General features: G+C 49.1%; 2 protein-coding genes and 1 long non-coding RNA gene across 3 annotated transcripts; 2 read left to right on the top strand and 1 right to left on the bottom strand.

Annotated features, from left to right (window-relative positions):
- The first annotated feature begins 13,920 nt into the window (after positions 1-13,920).
- Positions 13,921-16,085, top strand: LOC144146475 (uncharacterized). The gene is made up of 3 exons (XM_077678423.1): positions 13,921-14,463; positions 14,663-15,579; positions 16,064-16,085. The coding sequence occupies exons 1-3, from the start codon at positions 14,149-14,151 to the stop codon at positions 16,083-16,085; spliced, it is 1,254 nt and encodes a 417-aa protein (XP_077534549.1). The 5' UTR covers positions 13,921-14,148.
- A 131-nt stretch (positions 16,086-16,216) lies between these two features.
- LOC144146474 (uncharacterized) lies at positions 16,217-19,301 on the bottom strand. The gene is made up of 5 exons (XM_077678422.1): positions 18,918-19,301; positions 18,213-18,356; positions 18,060-18,131; positions 17,696-17,860; positions 16,217-16,224 (listed from the first exon to the last, which is right to left on the bottom strand). Exons 1-5 carry the CDS (start codon positions 19,150-19,152, stop codon positions 16,217-16,219), a joined length of 624 nt encoding a protein of 207 aa, XP_077534548.1. The 5' UTR covers positions 19,153-19,301.
- Positions 19,302-19,494: 193 nt separating this feature from the next.
- Positions 19,495-22,130, top strand: LOC144144809 (uncharacterized). Its single transcript, XR_013317339.1, has 2 exons — positions 19,495-19,829; positions 21,717-22,130. It is a non-coding gene; the product is annotated as an uncharacterized LOC144144809 (long non-coding RNA).
- The last annotated feature ends 387 nt before the right edge of the window (positions 22,131-22,517 follow it).

Here is a 22,517-nt window from a genome sequence, read left to right as displayed (position 1 = left end):
CCTGCTTTTTCCTATGCCATATGGATAAATCAAAACCCCCCGCACGGGGCACCTTGAGCAATCTTGGTGACGGTACTGGCGATACCGCGGACCCCGAGCCCCCAAACATAAGCTGGATCCAACCGTGGTGATGTGTTTTTAAGGTGAAGGGTAGAAACCTCTAACGGTGGCCGTCGGAGCCCAGGTCAAGCTCCGGCGGATGGGCTCCCTGTCTGTTTACCAGGCAGGGAGCTCCGGGACCTCCTCAGCTATCAGGGTAAGGTTGTGGAAGAAAGTACCCCCGTCTCCCTGCTTTTATACTATGCTTTATGGTATTGTCTAAAACCCCCCCCAACCGTGATCGGTCCCTGAAAAGGGGCCGCACCGAAGTATCCTTTCCTCCGTTGCCGTCGTTAACCTTTCCTGAACCGGACCATTTTTCTCGATTTCTTGTGATGGAATCCCTCAATCCAACCCACCCTCTTGCATCTCAGTCAGTCTTCTTGATCGCCAAGTATCTTGAAGCCATAGTAGGAAAATCGTATAAATGCAAAAAACAAAGGTCTGGTGAACTCTTAATTGAAATAAATGACAAGCAGCAGTCTGCAAAGCTTCTAGCTCAGACTAGACTGGCTGATCTTGACATCCGGGTCACACCCCATCGGAGCCTCAACAGCTCGCAGGGTGTGATATCCGAGACAGACCTCCTGAACGAAACCGATGCGGATCTCCTTGCCGGCTTGAAGGATCAGGGCGTCACTGCCGTGAGACGCATCACCATCCGCAGAGACGACAAGGAGATTCCCACCAAACACATTATCTTGACTTTCGACCGCGCAATTCTTCCACAATACATAAATGCAGGTTTTATCCGTTGCTCCATCCGTCCGTACATCCCGAACCCGCGGCGCTGTTTTAAGTGCCAGCGGTTCGGGCATGGTACGAACTCTTGCCGTGGCCGAACGACGTGTGCAAAGTGCGCGGCGCACGATCATCCGAGCGAGAACTGCTCAGCCGAAACTCTCACTTGTGTAAACTGCGGGGGGCCGCATGCGGCATACTCCCGCAAGTGCGAAAAATTTCAACTAGAAAAGAAAATCATCAACATCAAAGTCACTGAAAACATCACCTTCCCAGAGGCGCGAAAGAGGTTCGCCTCTTTCCCCCTGGGGAGGTACGCCGACGCGGCTCGCCGGGGGGCGGAGCGGCGTCTCGTTTCCACAGGGACCCAGTTCAGCGAGTCTGACCTGGTCCCTCGCCCGCCCCCCCCTGGGTTGCCTCTGGCAGCCCAACCCGCCACCACGCCGCTTGCTGAGGCAGCAGCGGTTGTGGTGGCAACCTCTTCCGTCGGGACCGGTGCCGCTCCCGCCTCTGTCTCCCCGCCCTCCAGTGCGTTGGAGGGTACAGAGGTGATGGACACCACGGGCCCCGCACCGGTTCCCACCGCCACCGCACCGCCTGTGCCACCTCTGGCGCCCCGGACGCCCTCGGCGGTGGCGGCTCAAACGAAGGGCTCCCGAGGGGGGGCCAAGTCCAGGGGGCCCGGTCCGTCGGGCACCCCTCGGACATCCGACGATGAGATGGATGTCGGGCCGTTCCTGCCTGCAACGCAGCGCAAGGAACGCGTCCCGACGCCAAAGCCTCCCGACAAGCCAAAAAAGGCGAGAGTCACAGCCCCGAAAGACGACACATAAACAAACACACACACTCCAGTAGCTCTCACACTAAATAATGGGAAGAGAAAACATAATTCAATGGAACTGTAGAGGCCTTCTTAAAAATCTTGACGATGTATACGAAATACTGCATGCTAATCAGCCAAGTGTGATGTGTCTTCAGGAGACGCATTTGAATTCCAAGCACACAAATTTCTTAAATAGGTACATGGTCTTCAGAAAGGACAGAGATGGCTGCACACACTCTTCGGGCGGTGTAGCCATAATAGCCCGGAAATCCCTAGCATGCCACCCTGTCGCTCTCAACACCGTCCTTGAGGCTGTAGCAATACGCACAATAATTTTTAATAGGTTGATAACGGTATGCTCCATATACATTCCTCCTGATGTCACACTTTTGAGCTCTAACTTCGAGGCGCTGGTCGACCAGCTACCCGAACCGTACATCCTAACAGGCGACCTTAATGCACACAACTCTCTTTGGGGCTCCTCCAGAACGGATGCCCGAGGTCGCCTGTTGGAGAAGTTTCTTACATCCTCCGGAGCATGCCTTTTCAACAAAAAACAGCGTACATATCATAACTTAGGACACAATACATACTCTCATCTTGACTTGGCTATTGGTTCCGCAGTTCTCTTTCCATGTCTTGAGTGGGGTGTGGGCACGGACCCATATGGTAGTGACCATTTCCCCACTTCATTAACATATATAGGTATAGGCCCGAGCAGTCCATCTTCCCATAACAGGTTTAATGAATCCAAAGCAAACTGGAGTACATTCACAGAAACATCTAAACTACACCACACAACCATAAAACACCTACACGTGGAAGAAGCCGCCCAACTCGTCACGGCGCACATCCTCGACGCCGCCGAAAAGTCCATTCCCCAGGCCTCCAGTGGGTCCCGCAGCCCAAGGAGGCCCTGGTGGAACGAGGACTGCAGGCGGGCGCGAGAGGCCCAGAACAAGGCGTGGGGTGTCCTTCGCCGGTACCCCACGTCAGATAACATCATTTCTTTTAAACGGGCAAAGGCTTTTAAAAAGCGAGTGCGTCGTGAGGCGAAAAGGGAGAGTTGGCGCACCTTCCTCACTTCCATCAACTCGTACACTGACACACATAAAGTCTGGACACGAATACGAAAACTAAAAGGACAACAGACACACAGCCTGCCCCTGGTTAGTACAACAGGGGACACACTGGAAGACCAGGCTAACACACTTGCACAACACTTCGAACACGTGTCTAGTTCAGCACACTACACAAACACTTTCATGAAACACAAAACATCTGTAGAAAAGAAGTCCCTGCGTGATAACAACAAGTCGCACACTTCTTACAATTCTCCTTTTTCAATTCATGAGCTGAAGGTTGCTCTGAGCACATGTAAGCCTTCAGCTCCAGGTGCAGACAAAATCACATACACCATGATACAACACCTACACCCAGACACTCTTGAAACACTCCTACATCTATACAACAACATATGGCTTTCGGGGCACATTCCTCGCTCTTGGAGAGAGGCCATAGTAGTGGCTTTCCTGAAGGAAGGAAAGGACCCTTCCTCTCCCGCCAGTTATCGCCCCATTGCCCTGACAAGCTGCCTGTGCAAGCTCCTCGAGAAGATGATAAACAGGAGACTCGTGTACTTCTTAGAGTACAACGGTCTTCTCGAGAGCTGCCAGGCGGGCTTTAGGGCGGGGCGATCTACCAACGATCAACTCGTTGCGTTAGAGTCTTATATCAAAGATGCTTTCCTCCACAAGCAGTACTGCATGACGGTCTTCTTTGATCTTGAAAAGGCGTACGATACTGCTTGGCGGTACGGCATCCTTAGCGACTTGAAGTCCTTTGGCATGTCGGGTTACATGTGGAACACGCTTGCCAGTTACCTCTCTGAAAGAACGTTTCGCGTACGAGTTGGAACTGCACTCTCTAGAGTTCATGTGCAGGAAAACGGTGTTCCGCAAGGTGGAGTTTTGAGTTGCACGTTGTTTATTGTAAAAATGAACTCTCTTCGGAAGGCTCTGCCACCAACCATTTCCTGCTCAATCTATGTAGACGACGTGCAAAAGTCCAGCTTGGTGTTAACAAGCTAGCTGGCTGGGCAGATAGCAACGGTTTTAAATTTAATCCAGTGAAGTGTACTTGTGTTTTGTTTTCGAAAAGGCGTGGCATTCGGCTGGATCCAGACATCAAACTCAATGGTGTCTCAATTCCAGTCAGAAATGAACACAAGTTTTTAGGTGTAGTCCTTGACGAAAAGCTCTCGTTCATTCCACACATAAAACAACTTAAACATAAATGCTTAAAGGCCATGAATATACTCAAGGTTCTCTCCCACTCTTCATATGGGGCTGTCAAACACTTTTACGTGTTTTTACCAGCCTGATAGGTTCACGATTAGACTATGGAAGCGTTGTTTATGGGTCAGCAAGTAAGACATCCCTCAAAATGCTGGACCCAGTGCTTCATCTGGGGCTCCGGTTGGCATGTGGCGCCTTCCGGACTAGCCCGGTCGAAAGCCTCTATGTGGAGTGTAATAAGTGGAACCTACAACGTCAGCGAGCATACACAGATCTTCTTTTTGCTTTTAAAATTTCATCTATGCCACACCATCCTTTTAAATCGGCTTTTTATGATACGTCTCAGACTCCACTACTCCTAAACCGACCATCGTTCTCTGCGCCCTTCTCTTACAGAGTTAGAGAGGAAGCGTCAGACCTTTCTGTCTCCTTTTTAGACACCATACAAAGTTCTCAAACAGATTTTATAGCACCATGGCATCTCCGCCCTGTATCATGCGACACATCCTTCACACATGTAGATAAAAACCGAGCTCCCACATGTGCGATTCTGCAGCACTTCTTGTATTTGCAGCAGAAGTATCAATTTTCTGAATTTTATACGGACGCCTCTAAAACTGCCACCTCTGTGTCCTGCGCGGCGCATGGGCCCGGCCTTAATGTCACTAGAACTCTTAACAGTAATACCAGTATCTTTACGGCAGAGGCTAATGGTGTACTTCTTGTTGTTAATCATATCCTTCAAAGTCACATCCCACAATCCATTATATATACAGACTCCCTCAGTGTCGTGCGGGCGTTGTCGTCATCAGCGTCTTCAAAAAATCACGTGGTAAATCTAATAGTCAAGGGTATTATGTCGGTGTATGTACGCAAATTTGAACTGGTTCTTTGCTGGGTCCCTGGCCACAGTGGTATAGCCGGGAACGAAGCAGCGGACCGAATGGCTGCTGCTGCTACACTCTCGAATACAGTAGACATAACCACATTACCCTACACCGACGTGAAACCACACATCAGACAACAACTTCGCAAAACATGGCAAACACACTGGAGTGAACAAACAGACAACAAGTTACACGTAATAAAACCACACTTGGGACCACACACCACCGACACACGCAATAGATACACTGAAGTCGCCTTGGCTAGATTACGGATAGGGCACACTCATGCAACGCACTCGCACCTTCTCACGGGGTCTCCAAGACCTCTGTGCAGCAGGTGCGGAGAGGCCCTATCCGTGATCCACATCCTCATACAATGTAAGGCACTCGACATTACACGACGAAAACACTTCCCACAACTACACACACAACATATTCCACCACACCCGTCATACTTCTTAGGAGACGAAGCCATGTTTTCTGTTCAACGCACCTTTCAGTTCCTATCAGAAGTTCACTTTTTACAACTCATCTCATACCACCCATAGTTTTACCCCTGGTCCTATACACCAGCCACCTTATTTATTTTTAACCACTCTTGTTCTTCACCCTGGCCCTTTATACCAGCTGTGCTCATAGCTTTTAACTGATTTTATTTCTTGTTCTCACCTCATCAAATCACTTTGTGTTTGGCGCTCTTTGCCCATGTCGGCCTTGCGCCAATAAAATCAAACCATCATCATCATCATCATAAATCAAAACCCCCCCAGACGTGATCGGCCCCCTAAAAGGGGCCGCACCGAAGTATCTTTTCCTTCTTTGCCTTCCATCTCGCTCCCAAAGCCAGATAACTACCCTCGTTTTTTGATCATGGAATCTGTGGACAAATCGAAGCCGGTTTCCTCTCAATCGGTATTTCTTGTTTCTAAATACCTTGAAGGTATCATCGGCAAAACATATGACGCCAAAAAACTCAGAACTGGTGAAGTGCTAGTTGAAGTTAAAACCAAGCAGCAATCCACAATCCTCCTGAAACAAACCCGCATGGCAGATCTGGAGATCAGGGTCACACCCCACCGCAGCCTCAACAGTTGTCAAGGTGTGATCTCTGAGGCAGATCTCCAAACCGAGACAGAGACTGATCTGCTCGAAGGCCTAAAAGAACAAGGCGTGACAGCAGTAAGGCGCATCGTCATCAGGAGAGAGAACAAAGAAATAGCCACCAAACATCTGATCCTGACTTTTGACCGCTGCACACTGCCCGAGCATGACAACGCAGGTTTCATCCGTTGTTCTGTCCGGCCGTACATCCCGAACCCGAGGCGCTGTTTCAAGTGCCAGAGGTTCGGGCATGGGACCAACTCCTGTCGAGGCAGAACAACATGTGCCAAATGCGCCCAGCACGATCATCTCTCTGACAACTGCACTGCAACCAACTTCACCTGCCCGAATTGCCAGGGTCCACACGCAGCATACTCTCGCGCTTGTGAAAAGTTTCATCTTGAAAAAAAAATCATTAACCCTAAGATAACCGAAAACATCACCTTCCCAGAGGCGCGAAAGAGGTTCGCCTCCTTCCCTCTGGGCAGGTACGCCGACGCAGCTCGCCGGGGGGCGGAGCGGCGTTTGGTTTCGGCGGGGAACCAGTAGCGCGAGTCGGACTTGGTCCCGCCCCCGCCCCCCCCTGGGTTGCCTATGGCAGCCCAACCCACCTCCGCACCGCTCGCTCACCCAGCAGCGGCTGTGGTGGCAACAACGTCTGTTGGGGATGCCGCTGCATCCACTGCTTCCTCTCCACCGGCCCAAAGCACACGCAAGGGCACGGAGATGGAGACGGAGGCAGTCGCAGCGACCCCCTCCTTCGCCTCACTGCCTGTGCCACCTGTGGTGCTCCCCACGCCTTCGGCACTGGCAGCGCAGGCAAAGAACACCCGAAAGGGTACCACGTCAAGGGGGCCCAGTCCGCTGGGCACCCCATTGCCATCAGATGACGACATGGACGTCGAGCCCTTCCGGCTTTCATCGCAGCGGAAGGAACGGGCTGCGACGTCCAGGTCAGTAGAGAAGGTCAGAAAAACCCCTTCCAAGAGTGCAAGCCCCGAAAGACCCTACATAAATAATCACACTCCAGTAGCTCTAACACATCATAATGGGAAGAGAAAACATTGTTCAATGGAACTGCAGAGGCCTTCTGAATAATCTTGACGACGTGCATGAGATTGTGCATGCCAATCAGCCAAGTTTAATGTGTGTCCAGGAAACACATCTTAATTCCAAACACACAAATTTCTTGAATACTTACCTGGTATACAGGAAATAGGGATGGCTGCACACATTCTTCTGGCGGTGTGGCCATAATTGCCCGCAAATCCTTAGCATGCCACCCTGTCACCTTGAACACTGTCCTTGAGGCTGTAGCAATTCGAACAATAATATTTAATAGGTTGATAACGGTATGCTCCATATACATTCCTTCTGATGTCTCACTTTCGAGCTCTGACTTCGAGGCGCTGGTTGACCAGCTGCCCGAACCGTACATCCTTACAGGCGACCTTAATGCTCATAACTCTCTTTGGGGCTCTTCTCGCACGGATGCCTGAGGTCGCCTGATAGAGAAGTTTTTAACATCCTCTGGAGCATGCCTTTTCAACAAGAAACAGCCTACATACCATAACACAGGTCACAACACATACTCACATCTTGACTTGGCTATTGGTTCTGCAATTCTCTTTCCATGTCTTGAATGGGACGTGGGCACAGACCCATATGGTAGTGACCATTTCCCCACTTCATTAACGCATATAGGTACAGGCCCGAGCAGTCCATCTTCCCATAAAAGGTTTAATGAAGCAAGAGCTAACTGGAATACATTTACAGAGACATCCAAACTACACCACACATCCATAGGACACCTACACGTTGAAGAAGCTACCCAACTGCTCACGGCGCACATCCTCGACGCCGCCGAAAGGTCCATTGCCCACGCCTCTGGTGCCCCGCGCAACCAGCGGAGGCCGTGGTTGAATGAGGGCTGTAGGCGGGCGCGAGAGGCCCAGAACAAGGCGTGGGGTATCCTTCGTCGGTACCCCACGTCGAGTAACCTCCTCTTGTTCAAACGGGCCAAGGCGTTCGGAAAACGTGTGCGCCGTGATGCAAAACGCGATAGTTGGCGTACATGCATAACATCAATTAACTCCTACACAGACACAAGGAAAGTATGGACACGAATACGTAAACTCAACGGACAACAAACACACAGCCTGCCTCTGGTCAGCACTACAGGGGACACACTCGAAGACCAGGCTGACACACTCGCACAACACTTCCAACACGTGTCCAGTTCAGCACACCACACAAACACTTTCCTGAAACATAAAGCCTGTTGTGAAAAGAAGTCCCTACGCGACAGCAACAAATCACAGACTTCTTACAACTCCCTGTTTTCACTACATGAGCTGAGGGCTGCTCTAAGCACGTGTAAACCCTCAGCTCCAGGCCCAGACAACATCACATACACAATGATACAACACCTGCACGCAGACACTCTTCTAACACTCTTACACCTCTATAACAAGATCTGGCTTTCGGGGCACATTCCAAACTCTTGGAAGGAGGCTATAGTTGTAGCTTTCCTGAAGGAGGGAAAGGACCCGTCGTCCCCCTCAAGCTACCGTCCTATAGCCCTGACGAGCTGCCTGTGCAAGCTCTTCCAGAAGATGGTAAATCGCAGGCTCGTGTACTTCCTCGAGTACAACGGTCTTCTCGAGAGCTGCCAGGTAGGCTTTAGGGTGGGGCGATCGACGAACGATCAACTGGTAGCTCTTGACTCGTATATCAAGGATGCCTTCGCGCATAAGCAGTATTGTTTAACTGTCTTTTTCGACCTTGAAAAGGCATACGACACCGCTTGGCGTTATGGGATCCTTAGGGACCTCAAGTCATTCGGTGTATCGGGTAACATGTTAAACACTCTTGTTAGTTACTTGTCAGAGAGAACGTTTCGAGTAAGAGTTGGTTGTGCACTCTCAAACGTTTACGTGCAAGAAAATGGCGTGCCGCAAGGCGGAGTTCTAAGCTGCACTCTCTTCATAGTAAAAATGAACTCTCTTGGTAAGGCACTGCCACCTACAATCTCTTATTCCATGTATGTAGATGACGTGCAGATATCCTATAAATCATGCAATCTGTCAATCTGCGAACGTCAAATCCAGCTTGGTGTAAAGAAACTTGCCGGCTGGGCAGACAAGAATGTTTTTAAATTAAATCCTGTAAAAAGCTCCTGCGTTGTGTTCTCCAGGAAGCGCGGGGTCCATATGGACCCAGACATTACTCTTAATGGCGTGTCGCTTCCTGTGAACAAGGAGCACAAGTTCTTAGGTGTTGTGTTTGACCAGAAACTCACATTCATTCCACACATCAAGGAACTTAAACATAAATGTCTGAAAACAATGAATATACTTAAGGTTCTCTCCCATCAATCTTATGGTTCCGACAAAGAACTCCTACTACGGCTCTATACTGCTTTGGTTGGGTCTCGTTTAGACTATGGCAGTGTGGTATATGGGTCGGCGACTAAAACAGCATTGCGAATGCTTGACCCAGTGCTACACTTGGGGCTTCGTCTCGGCTCGGGTGCTTTTCGCACTAGCCCTGTCGAGAGTTTGTATGTCGAGTGTGATAAGTGGAGCCTTGAGAACCAACGAACGTACATGGACTTGCTATATGCTTTTAAAATTTCATCGCTGAATAATCATCCTTTTTATCCTGTCCTTAACGATACATCCACATCTGTGCTGTTTGTAAATCGCCCGTCTGTTACTCCGGCTTTTTCACTTCGAGCGAGAGAGCGAGCCTCGGATCTGAGTGCTTCGTTTTTAGACGTGTACAGGTCATCCTCTTTAAACGTTTCACCGCCTTGGCAAGTTCGGCCTGTGTCCTGTGACCTTTCTTTTATGAGACTTGACAAAAATCGTGTACCACGAGCTGCAATACTGCAGCACTTTCTGGCTTTGCAGTTTAAATACACATGTGCCGAATATTATAGTGACGCTTCTAAAACCTCCAGTATGGTGTCGTGCGCTGCTCATGGTCCTAATTTCAATGCAGCCAGAACCATGAACGTGCACACATCAATTTTTTCTGCAGAAGCGTATGGAATTTTACTGATTGTACGACACATACTTGAAAATCATATTCCAAAGTCTATCATCTACACAGATTCCTTGAGTGTTGTTCGCGCACTGTCATCGCATACACCCGCCAAAAACCACATAGTTAATCTTGTATTCAGCACTATCATGTCCGTGTATGCACAAAAGCATGAGCTGGTCCTCTGCTGGGTCCCAGGACACGCAGGGATCGCTGGGAACGAGTTGGCAGACGAGAGGGCCGGTGCTGCTGCACTCAGGAACACTGTGGACATTACAACGGTACCCTACACAGACCTCAAGCCACACATAAGACAACACCTGCGCAGAACATGGCAAACACACTGGGACGAACAGACAGACAACAAACTACATGTAATAAAGCCACACTTGGGACGGTACACAACTGACTCACACAACAGACACACTGAAGTCGCCTTGGGTAGGCTGCGGATAGGGCACACCCATGCGACGCACTCGTATCTGCTGACGGGATCATCTAGACCCCAGTGCAGCAGGTGCGGAGAGGCCCTATCCGTAGTGCACATACTAATCACATGCAAGGCACTTCACGCAACACGACACAAACACTTCAGAGAACTCTACAGACAACATATTCCCCTACATCTGTCGTTTTTTCTAGGTGACGATGCCATTGTTGCCGTGAAACGTGTGTTTGAGTTTTTGTCAGAAGTCAAGTTTTTAAACCTCATTTCCTATCACGCATCATGAAATCTGGCCCTATACACCAGCCATCCTCACTGTCTTTTATTGATTTTACTTTTGTTCTTGCTTACTGATTTCAGTGTCTAAGTTCTCACCTCTCATATTTAACCACTGTTTTGGCGCTCTTTGCCCTAGTTGGCCTTGCGCCATTAACATCCAACCATCATCATCATCATCTTCTAGACCCCAGTGCGGCCGGTGCGGAGATGTCCTATCCGTAGTGCACATACTAATCACATGCAAGGCACTTCACACAACACGACACAAACACTTCAGAGAACTCTACAGACATCATATTCCCCTACATCCATCGTTTTTCCTAGGTGATGATGCCATTGTTTCCGTGAAACGTGTGTTTGAGTATTTGTCCGACGTCAAGTTTTTAAACCTCATTTCCTATCACGCATCATGAAATCTGGCCCTATACACCAGCCATGCTCATTGTCGTTTTGTGATTTTACTTTTGCTTTTGCTGATTTTACTTAGTGTTTAAGGTTTCACCCCTATCATCGACTGTTGTTTTGGCGCTCTTTGCCCCAGTTGGCCTTGCGCCATAAACATCCAACCATCATCATCATCACAACATCTGCGTAGAACATGGCAAACACACTGGAACGAACAGACAACAAACTACATGTAATAAAGCCACACTTGGGACGGTACACAGCTGACTCACACAACAGAAACACAGAAGTCGCTTTGGCTAGGCTACGGATGGGGCACACGCATGCAACTCACTTGTATCTGCTGACGGGATCTCCTAGAACCCAGTGCGGCAGGTGCGGAGAGGCCCTATCCGTAGTGCACATACTAATAACATGCAAGGCACTTCACACCACACGACGCAAACACTTTCCAGAAATCTATAGACAACAAATCCCACTCCACCCATCGCACTTCTTAGGCGATGAACCAATGTTTACTATCAAACGTGTTTTTAATTATCTATCAGAAGTTAAATTTCTGAATCTCATATCGTATCATGCATAATCACAACCTGGCCCTCTACACCAGCCATCCTCATTGTCTTTATTTGTTTTTACTTCTGGTGCTATTCACTTCTAGTATTGACTTTAATATGTGGTAGCTAACCATCTTTTTTTTGGCGCTCTTTGCCCCAGTTGGCCTTGCGCTATTAAAATGCAACCATCATCATCATCATACCGGCCGACGTACGGCCCCAGAATATACGTTTTTCACTCGGTTAGCTGTCCTCGGCCGAATTACGGCAAGCGAATGGCCACAGAATATTTGGCAACCGGTGTTCAAGAGGAGACCGGCCTATGTAAGGTATCTGGTTATACGTCATTTTTTCGGCAAACGGCATACAGCCGAACAACGGCACGCGCCTGGGCGCCGAGAATTCATGCACAGACGTGTTTTGAAGGAGACCGACCGGTTGTTTCCTGGGGGGGAGAAAAAGCCGTTAGGGAGCCGAACGACGGGGACGCGTTTTTCATCCGCTCCGTGTTTCTACGTTTTAAATGAACGAACATCGTTTGTCAAACAGTAATGAGTGTTCTCGGTGAACGGGCAAGGTGCAAGGACTCACTGGACATTAGCAGGGAACCTTTTAGGCCATTGAAATGTCATTTATTGCCACAAGAAGACTGTGCCACACCGACGGGTGAGCTAAGCCTCGCCAGTCATCGCCGCTACCACGCCTCTGCCGCCGGCTTCGTCGACGCATCAGCTCGAGGCTATTTGCCCCCTCAAGAAATGGAGAGCATTGGAGACATCGACCCGGCAGAGATGTCCGATCCGAGATGAAGATGGTTCTCCAAAATAACTGGCCTTCAAGGGCGTCGAGCAAGCGGCCACCACGCAGGAGTTAAACCGCCACCATGTCAAGGACTCCCCACCAAAGAAAGGCAAGTGCGGGCAAAAGCGCAAGTTATTCCGCTTACAATTAAACTGCAACAAGCAATGTTGCACTATGTTGTTGGTGATAAACGTAGAAGAGACTCGCTCGTGCATTGGTAGGATCAACGTCATGCCCTGCACTGTTACTTCATGGAATTTTACGACTGCCTATTTAGAAAAAAAAATTATTTTAATTTTGCGATAACAACACTCTAAGAAATCGGGGGAGTAGTTGAAGAGTCCAACAGTCATTGTACTCCTGCAAGCGTTGGCGCGCTCCCCTCGAAAGCTGCGGGGAGTTGGATGTAATGTTCGCTCCCATGAGGAGGAAGAGCAAAACTGACAGCGTACTCTTCTCGTGCGCGGCGGAGTGCAGCCCCAGTTCCGCTCCGGCACCAGTGAAGAGTAAAGCTGCAATTCGTCTCTTCTCTCCAGTACGAAGAGTAAAATTGCAAGTTCATTCTTGTCAAGTGCGGGAGTAAGCATGGAGAGGCACTCCTACCATTTACGCACACCAACTCATCAGCGATGTTTTATTTGCATACGTATATATTATATAAAGCAGTTGTGTAAAAAGCGCCCGAGTACTTCTGCCGCGCATTCTAAACGTGCAAGAATATGAATTCATGTAACGATTGCCCGCAGCGTTCAGTGACATGAATGGAGCAAGCTTAACAAAACTAAAAAAACGCATGTCTCGATTTGGGTTTGTTTCTTTGTTTTGTTTTTTCCTCTGTAATGGCTTAGTTATCGACATTTAAAAAGTTGTCAGACTATGCATCATAAAAGGTGCGCACCACGGAGGAAAGAATACTGCGCGCCGATTTCAGCGATTACGCCGATTACACTGAGGGCATCCCAGCGGCGGCGGCGCGGCGGTGGACTCCGCGTCTCCGTAGCTCAGCCCGACGAAGATACGGCGTACTACCACGGCGGATTTTCCGCCACACGATCTCGCGTCTACGGTGAAAACCGACACAGGCGGTGCACCCGCAAGAACCGGGCGAGCGAGCGACGACTGATCGCGCCAGACCGTGATGTCCCGCCAGCGCGGAACACAGGGCTGCGCTTTGTAAACCATGTGCTACGCACGAAGTGGACTTCAAACAGACGCTTCATCCAACATGGGAAGTTCGACCTGCCCTTATCGTCATGTTTGCTTGAACACAGTACGACGCGTGCTCGCATCGAATAGGAGAAACTAGGTTTTGAGAATTAAAGGTATCATTATTGAGAAAACTGAGGTTACAGTGGATCAGGACAGAAGAGCACGGGGAGAAAACGTCTCACGCGGTGCGCAGGCGTGGGGCGACTCTCCTCGGCGAACAGCACACAGACGTGACACGCCCCAGACAAGACTCCAAAGCTCTCACTCGTTGGTATACGGGGTATTCATGTGACGTCGTCCTGACGTCACAGACTGCACTCCGCCATTTTGGCGTCCTTGGATCGGCGTCGTCAGCGGCGGTTCAACCATCAACGCTGTGTAAACATTGTGGCAGTGCTGTGAAATAAGCGGATTCTGTTGTGTTTTCGGCGCTTCATGCGTTAATTACGCGAGTGGGATGGGGGCACCATGCGGCGCTTCGTACTTGAGTAGCTTGTGCGGCTCTGACAGGCAGCGTTATGAGGACAAAACTGAACTGTGTGGCGTGGACCCCTTCGATCCCGGCGTGCGATACGTTGCGAACGTCGACCTTTGGCCACGCGTGGACAAATGTGACATCATGGACTTTCTCGTTTTGAGGACAAGTTTCGTTAGTCGAAAGCAGCTCAAGGCGTATAAATCCATGGACGGCCACAACTACGTGACCAGCGGCTGGGTGCAGGAGCCACTGCTGAAACAAGTCTCTGCGGACACCGTCATCGTAATCACACAAGTAAGCGCTCGTTCTCAAATTGCCAGGTTTTGTCGCATTTTACGTCCTTATGAAAAACACCAACTTTCTTCTGAATTGCCAGTTTTATTGACTACGCGGCCACGAGTAGCTGAATTTTGCTTTTTTCGCCGCTGTGTTGTATGCAGCCAGTCGCGCAGGGCGTTAATTTTATTTCCTCGCTGTTTTATTTTGTACGCAGGTCAACCACTCACAGAGCTTGTCAGCACCTCCAGTCAAGACATGGATTTTGGCCAAAAGCGATGGCGAAGTGGTCGCAGCCCACTGCTTATGTATGGCAGGCAACGGCGAGGCGTGTTCCCATGTCGCGGCCCTGCTGTTTTACTTAGAGTACGGCGTGCGCGCGCGAGACGGCGACTCGTGCACCGATGTCGCCAACAGCTGGCTCCCGCCGCACGTACGCAAGATCGTAGCGCGGCCAGTGGCAGAAATGGACTTTTCGTCGTCTACGATGAAAAAGAAGATTCTTGATGGCGAGTGTCGCCCAAAGAACACGCCGAATGGTCGGCCGAAGCCTGCGGCACCTCCCCCAACAAAAGCAGAATGGAAGGTACTGTTTGACGCTGTAGTTGCTTCAGGGCTTCGTCCAGCAGTTCTGAGCACCCATCCTGACTACAGTGACATGTTTGTGCCGGCAATCAGGGCCTGCAACGGCTCAGACCTTCGCCTCATCTACGACTGCACTGCAAAGAACTTGGATTACGAGGGTCTTATGCAGCTGTGTGAGCAGATCTTCGACAGCCTCGTCATCACAGAACAAGCATGTGAGAGCATCGAGAGCAGGACGAGAAGTCAGGCATTGGGTGCCAACTGGTATGCATACCGCACTGGCCGCGTCACTGCATCCAAGTTGTACGACGTGTGTCACACACGGTTAGAGTCACCATCGGTGAGTCTTCTCAAGAGCATCTGCATGCCTCACGCAGACAAGCCCTCCACTCCCCCAATGAAATATGGGCGGGAGAAGGAAGCTGAGGCACTTTTGAAGTACAAATGCCTGTGCGAGAAACAGCACGAGGATGTCACTTTCAAAGAAGCAGGGCTTTTTGTCCGCACTGAGCACGTGTACCTGGGTGCCACACCGGACTTGCTGGTCGAGTGCAGTTGTTGTGGGGCAGGTGTTGTAGAGGTAAAGTGCCCATGGAAAGTAAAAGATGGGCAACTCAGCGACCTGCTAAGCGACGAAAATGGCTGCGTGACCGAAGTGGACGGCGAGCTTGAGTTGAAAAAAACTCACCGCTACTATTACCAAGTCCAATTACAAATGTTTGTTTGCAAAAAAAATTACGCTGACTTTGTCCTCTGGAACAAAAATGAGATCAACATACAGCGCATTCCTATGGATGAAGCCTTCATAACCTCACAAGTTGACACTGCGAGGAAGTACTTCAAGGGTGTTTTATTGCCACAGTTGGTCGGACACTGGTACACTGACCATAAAGAGAATGACTTGAACAAGACAGCCATTGTGGCAACTGATGTGAACGCCAGCTCGGCTGGAGTCTTACACACGCGTGATGGCCAGAATGCCCAAACAAGTAGTGGCAACAATGACGACCCTGAAACTTTTTGCGTATGCAAGGGGCCAGAAGAAGGGAAAATGATCGCCTGCGACGGTGCCAGTTGTGAAGTGAAATGGTTCCATTTTGACTGTGTCGGGCTGAAGAGAGCGCCAAAACGCAAACACTGGTTCTGCAAATCGTGCTCCAAGCAGAAAGGTCAAAATTAAATGCAGTTACACAGCTGTGGTGCAAAACAAGTGCAAAAACATTGCCAATGCGTGTTTACTGAAGAACCGTTACTTGTTTCTTCATCAAAGCGGTAATCTTTACACAAGCCCTTACAGGTGGCGGCACAACACAATGAAAAGCAAAGTCTAAAAGAACAGAGATACACAAAAAGAAAAAAAAACAGTGACAAAGTTTGTATTCAATACCACTACAGCAGCAACATATGGGAAAAGCAACAGGCCAATGCATATCTGTGAAGTCAAATTCCACAGCACACAAACAATACTTAGTCAAGTGGGACCCCCGAGTTACACAGGTTAATTAGTGCAAAGCAAACTTTTGCAATCTTGTCAGTAGACCACACACCGCTGTCACTTCTGGTCACAAACTCTACGGGCAAAGTGAATTTTGGGGTGATCAGGCACAGTACTCAAATATATATAAATGTTCACACACAACAGAAGAGATAACACAACATAACTGCACAAAACCAAAATTCTTGCACATAACCTAACAAAAGGGTCCACATAGCATAAATGCTCACAAGACCTTTACACAGCATACATTGAGCATTTGCAAGTAAGGTCCTTTGATTGCTGCGATCCTGTATATCACAGTCATCTTCAGAGAGGGTTAATTAAATGGCACGACGGAGTTGCACAAGTTCGTTAGGGCACAGCATACCTTAACAATCCTGTCGATTTGGCATTCATTCGTGCCGAAATTCCTTAGCATTTCGACAGGCAATGTGTGCTTCAGTAAGGTATACTTATTTCGTACCATGCCAATGACTCGCTCCACGTGAATTCGGACATTGGCAATTTCTCTTGTCCGTTCGACCTCTGTGCTGGACAACTGCTTTTTTCCTTTCGTAAAAGCGGGAATGGCCAGTGTGGCACAACACATCCCAACACTCTCAGCTATCAGGAAACCCCTGTCTGCTAAGACAACATCGCCTCTGTCCAGAAGCTGCAGTACCCCACTGGCCTCTGTGATCATTTTGTCACTGGCACGCCCGCCAAAGGATCTCGAAATGAATGTAATCATGCCTTGTGGACAGATGCCTATAAGAAATTTGACGGTGTTGTGGTGCTTATATTGGGACCACGTCTCTGCCCTTGTAATTAGTGAACTTGGTCTCTGAATGAAAATTTCAAAGCAATCCAAGATTACCCGTTCTTTTAAGCCAAAATTCTCAAAAAAAGCAACTGGCATAGTTTTCATAATGTCTTCTTTCTCTGGCCAATACACAAGTGGACCAAGCCGGTCATAGCTAACATCTAGCCACTTCTCAAGGATTCTGCATGCAGTGGGCTGTGACACATTAAAACGATATGCAAGATCCTGGGTGTGAAGTCCCAACCTCAGCCTCATAAGAAATAACATCATCTCCTCGAACTGTGTGAGGGCATTCCTGGAGCAGTGCGAGGCGTGGTCTTTCAAAAGGTTGAACAACGAAAACAACATTAGAAAGGAAGGCAAACCGGTGTAGAATGCCACTTTTTGATCATCATCTTTAAGACTGTCTTCCGTAAACTTGGATGCCAACAATTCCATCTTGACATCTGTAAGCTCGTTCTGCAGATTGGCCGCCACGTCTTGAAGCTGCTGGATGTCGTTGCCTGTCAGATCCGTTTGGCAGCTGATGCCTAGCAAGAAAAGAAATGCATAACAGACAATCAGTTTGAGAAGCTGATTAGGTAGAATTTAAAATGAGCGGCTACTTTCACATGCCAGAAAAGAGCGCATCAGCTGATAATACAGTATGTTATTCAGACTACACTTCGTAAATATAACTTGATAGAATCAGGTTATAGGTTGCGAGAGGCCTCTGAAGAAAATTTTTACTGTGGCAGGCACAGGCGGGCACAGCTGGCTCCTCGTCAACGGATGTCCCAGCTGGGATGTCCACACTTGCAACTGCATTTGAAAGAAAGTCATTCTAGTACCTTGTTTCTACAGTGAAATGTAATTGGATGTAAAATATTAGACAATTTTCACCTGCAAAAACTTCTTGCTGGCTCCGAGTGCGTCGCGTTTTCAGGCGATTGTACCTGCCCTCGTTGGCAGGCTTTGCTTCATAGCCCAGGTGAAGCGAAGGAGCCCAGTCTGGGCTACATTCATCAAAGAGTTTGGCAGGTGCACCTGCGTGTCAGAAAAATGGGCGTTTAGATGCAAATGTATGGCTACACTCGTCACAGAGCTTGGCAAGTGAACCTGCGTACGGGAAAAGGGGGCGTTAAAATGCACACACATACACAGCTGTTCCTTCTCAATGTTTCACTTGGGTGTGACTTACTCCAACTTCAACAGCATTTTTCGGTCAAGGTTCGAAATGTCCTCGGAAGTTTCGTGGTTTTGACGTGCAGCCTGAACGACAGCTCGCCCGCGAGCCACCACGGAAACGTTTCTTTCCTCTCCTTTTTTTTTCGCATGCCATTCTACGATTAATGCGTCGCTGTTTCAAAAGCGGCTACCCTGACGATTTTTATCGTTCCACTGCCCATTAGCTGTCGCGAACGTAAGCTCCCACAAATTAGCTCCTCGATATATATTTTTCTTCTCCGCTACGACCTCGACACAGCTTAAAGGCGCCTCCCTGAAAAGCTTCGCGATTTCGCCATGCCGCGAGCACAGTGGTGTTGCCACTCGGTCATTTTTCTTTGTCGCACATGGTGTTAAATTGATGAAATGACGCTTACGTACCCGTTAGAAAATGTCTTGAACACACTCGGTACTTGTCGGGGTCCATGGTTCCCGGCCGGTTGATCCGCGCGAGCCACTCGCGACGACGCTTTTCCGACAGGAGCTTCGTCTTCTCGCACTCCGATGTGCGCACTTTCGGGACTTTGAAGAAGCCTGGATCTTTGCTGTTGCTTTCCATTTTCTTCTTTTTGGTTTGCGTACGGCTGCTGCAACCGACTATCGCACAGTAAACCATTGTCGCCCGTAGTAGCAGAATACGCGATCACGATGGGTTCGCCAAAGTGCTCCCGTCAACGTTTTTCCCGTGCTCCGCCGACTGACCGAGGACTTCAAAATGGCGAACTCTCCCACAATGCACCGCGCGCTGCGCGTCAATGAATACCCCGTATAAACATCCGGCCGCGTTCGCTGCGACGGTGGCGGTTTCAGGAATCAGGTGTTTCGTGCTCCGGGCTTGGCCCCTCGGTGTCTGTTTTCGTTTTCGCCTTCTCGGCGCCAGCATTCTCGGCACGAGAATTATCCGAAGCTTCGGAGACGGCTTGCTCAACATGCGAAGTTTGACCTGCCCTTATCGTCATACTTGCTTGAACGCAGTGTGACGCGTGCTCGCTAACTGCTTGCATGCCTGTGCGTCAGCGTTAGATCACGAACACGTAAGCAAGCCGTATATTAGTTCGTTCGTGCGTGCGTGCATGCATGGAACTAGTTTTTATTTCGGACGGACATCACAGCTGCGGCGGCGCAGAGGCCGATACCGGAACTATATGCACTGTGTAGCAATGCGCGCGCAAGCCGCCGGGCCAGCCGGTGTGCTGTCGCTGCCTTTGCAGGCTTCGCGCCTTAAGCTTGGGATTTTGGGATGACGACCATGGATTTATCTACCGGACGAAGAAATGCTGGCGGGAAGTGGAGGTAAGCCATTAGTTAACCTGGTATTCTTATCTTGTGTATTTAGCGAAGGAGAGTTGCTGTCTAGCTTCGGTCCGCGGAAGCGGCTAACCCTAAAGTTTTCGTCACTCATTTTGACCGTTGCTTAGATTTGAAGGGCGGCTTTTGTACCCGTGTGCAAACAGCGTCGAGTCTTGCACCGTTTCAATCCCTTTGATTCGTGAAGTGTTGGTATCCTAGCCGAATGTTTTCGCAGGTAAGAAGCACGGTCGCGCGAGTAGTCGCAGCGATACCCTGTATTCTTAACTCGGCGGCTAGGGTTAGAGTGGCTGCCGTGCAGTAGCTGTGGCTACCTGCGCGGCTCCAAAGAATTTCGTACAATAGGCTGAGTGATAGGAGCGCGTCTAGCGCGTAGAAGTCACTAAAGTTACAATGATTTTAGTTACCGCCGCGAGTACTGCAGCAGACTGAAATCCTGTCCAGACAGGTTTTTTGCGTTTTGATTTGTACTCTTAGCTCGGCGGCTAGGGTTAGAGTGGCTGCCGTGCAGTAGCTGTGGCTACCTGCGCGGCTCCAAAGAATTTCGTACAATAGGCTGGCCGCGGCGGCCGCTTTTCTGATGGAGGCGAAAAGCAAAAACGCCCGTGTGTACGAGATTTCGGCGCACGATAAAGATCCCCAGGTGGTCAAAATTAATCCGGAGCCCTCCACTACGGCGCGCCTCATCGCCTGCGTCTCCACTACGGCGCGCCTCATCGCCTGCGTTGCGTCGGCGCGTTAAACCCCACAATCAATCAATCAATCAATCGTACAATAGGCTGAGTGATAGGAGCGCGTCTAGCGCGTGGCAGTCACTAAAATTACAATAATTTTAGTGACCGCCGCGCGTACAGCAGCAGACTGAAATGCTGTCCTGACAGGGTTTAGGTTTTTTGCGTTTTGATTGAGGGCAGGATGGCCGGAGATGGGACTTTTCGGGGCGTACGCCCCGCACTATTAAGGGGTAACTACATGCGTCTAAGCCGATGAGCGACGCGAGAAAACTCACTCATTGGGTACGGCAAACAGGTATTGTGGGCGACACAGACAAAATTTTTTTACACAGGCCGCTGACGGCGGCAACTGCGGCAGGCGACGGGCCGTCGCCGTCGCGGGCTTATACCGGCCAGAAGCAGCCCACGAGCGAGCGGCAGCAACTACGACGAATGGCATTGGCAGCAATGCATTATTTTTTTTTTTCGTTTGTCGCTGTCGCCCATAGTGTTTGTTGTACCCATTACGGTACTTTTTTCGCGTCGGTTGTCGCCGTCGCTGCGTGTGGTTTAATGTTCGAGCGTTCTGATCGTTCAACAACGAGCCTATTGGTTCTCATCAGATGTTGCGATCTGCAGCGTGCATGCAACGAAGCGTACTCGAGAATGAAGAAAACAGTAGCTATATGACCCATAGCAACTTTTACACGCTGTACTTGTGAACGTATAATGGGCCGTACGTTGCAGTCGGCTGAGGGCAAAATCCTATGCAAATTAATCGGGGATTATAACGTTACAAAAAGAGTTCTCTTTACTTAAATTTTGTTAAATGTTTTTATACCGGGAACGATAGCGGGGTAAACAATAGAAGCTACGGACACGTAAGCACTAATGGGTTTGGGGCGCATTGCGTAGGCAGACAGCTGTAGGGCGCGCTGTCTGACATGACATTGGCCAAGTGGCACAATGAGCGTGGCTGCATCCAAGGTCACCGCATATTCGCATGTAGACTTGTGACTGCGCCAAGCAGTATTGCATTCCAATACGGGTTCAATGCGTTCTCTCGGAGCAAAAACTGATCTATCACGTCGTCAAACTCGTAATTTTTTTTTTCATTGTAGAACTTATCTTTGCTGTCCCCCTCTTTCTTCCTATGTAGGAACCACGGGAAGACGGTATTTGCCCGAAGATTTTTTTTTTCCTGAGAGAGAACGAGATCCCCGAGGCGTCAGCAGGAGTGGCCGTCGCATTCAAGACACTTCTCCTCACATCCTTGGACATCGTGGATGAGTTCCCATTGCTGCTGTCTGTGTTTTCAAAGTGGAAACGCACCTTCTTGCTTCTGTAGACGTTACTTCGGCTCAAGCACGGTGCCCTGGTCGGTACTGTTCTGAAGGCCGCCACCAACATTGTGAAGCATTCAGCTCGAACGTGTTTGTTTTTAATACCAAGTTATGCCTTTTTTAAATCTTACTAGCGCATCCTCATTTGAGAACCACCCGCCTAAAAAACCCAGTGGGAATGTTTCCGGTGGTTTCCTATTGTCCCACCAACATATATCTGTTGCAAAGTTCCCGTGTCAGTGGCTTTGTATCTTTGTGTTGATTGACCTTGTAATGCGCTAATAGTAATCCACGCTGAATAGTTTTAGTCCAAGATTTTTGTTTCGCAAAATTTATTTGTAGATGTTTTTGATGTGTCCTAAATAAGAGCTGGCTTTCCAGTCCATGTGAAGTCCAGTCCACTGATGTACTAAGGCCACTTGTTTTATGTTAATACTTTTAACTATTTTCCCACTGCTGTATTTCTACTGACGTTTTCGTGCTAATGCCAGTACCTTTTTATTTGTGGGTGTTAATGTCATTTTTATTGTCTTAATTTAATGTTTTTATTTCAGTGTTATCAATTGCTTTGCTGCATTTTTATTTGTGAATTTTTCTTGGATGTATCCTCAATAGGC

The sequence above is a fragment of the Haemaphysalis longicornis genome, unplaced genomic scaffold, assembly GCF_048455015.1.
Source record: "Haemaphysalis longicornis isolate Haplotype H1 unplaced genomic scaffold, Haemaphysalis longicornis Haplotype H1 scaffold_7, whole genome shotgun sequence".
Lineage (NCBI taxonomy): Eukaryota > Metazoa > Arthropoda > Arachnida > Ixodida > Ixodidae > Haemaphysalis > Haemaphysalis longicornis.
This window is presented reverse-complemented; position numbering and strand designations above follow the sequence as displayed.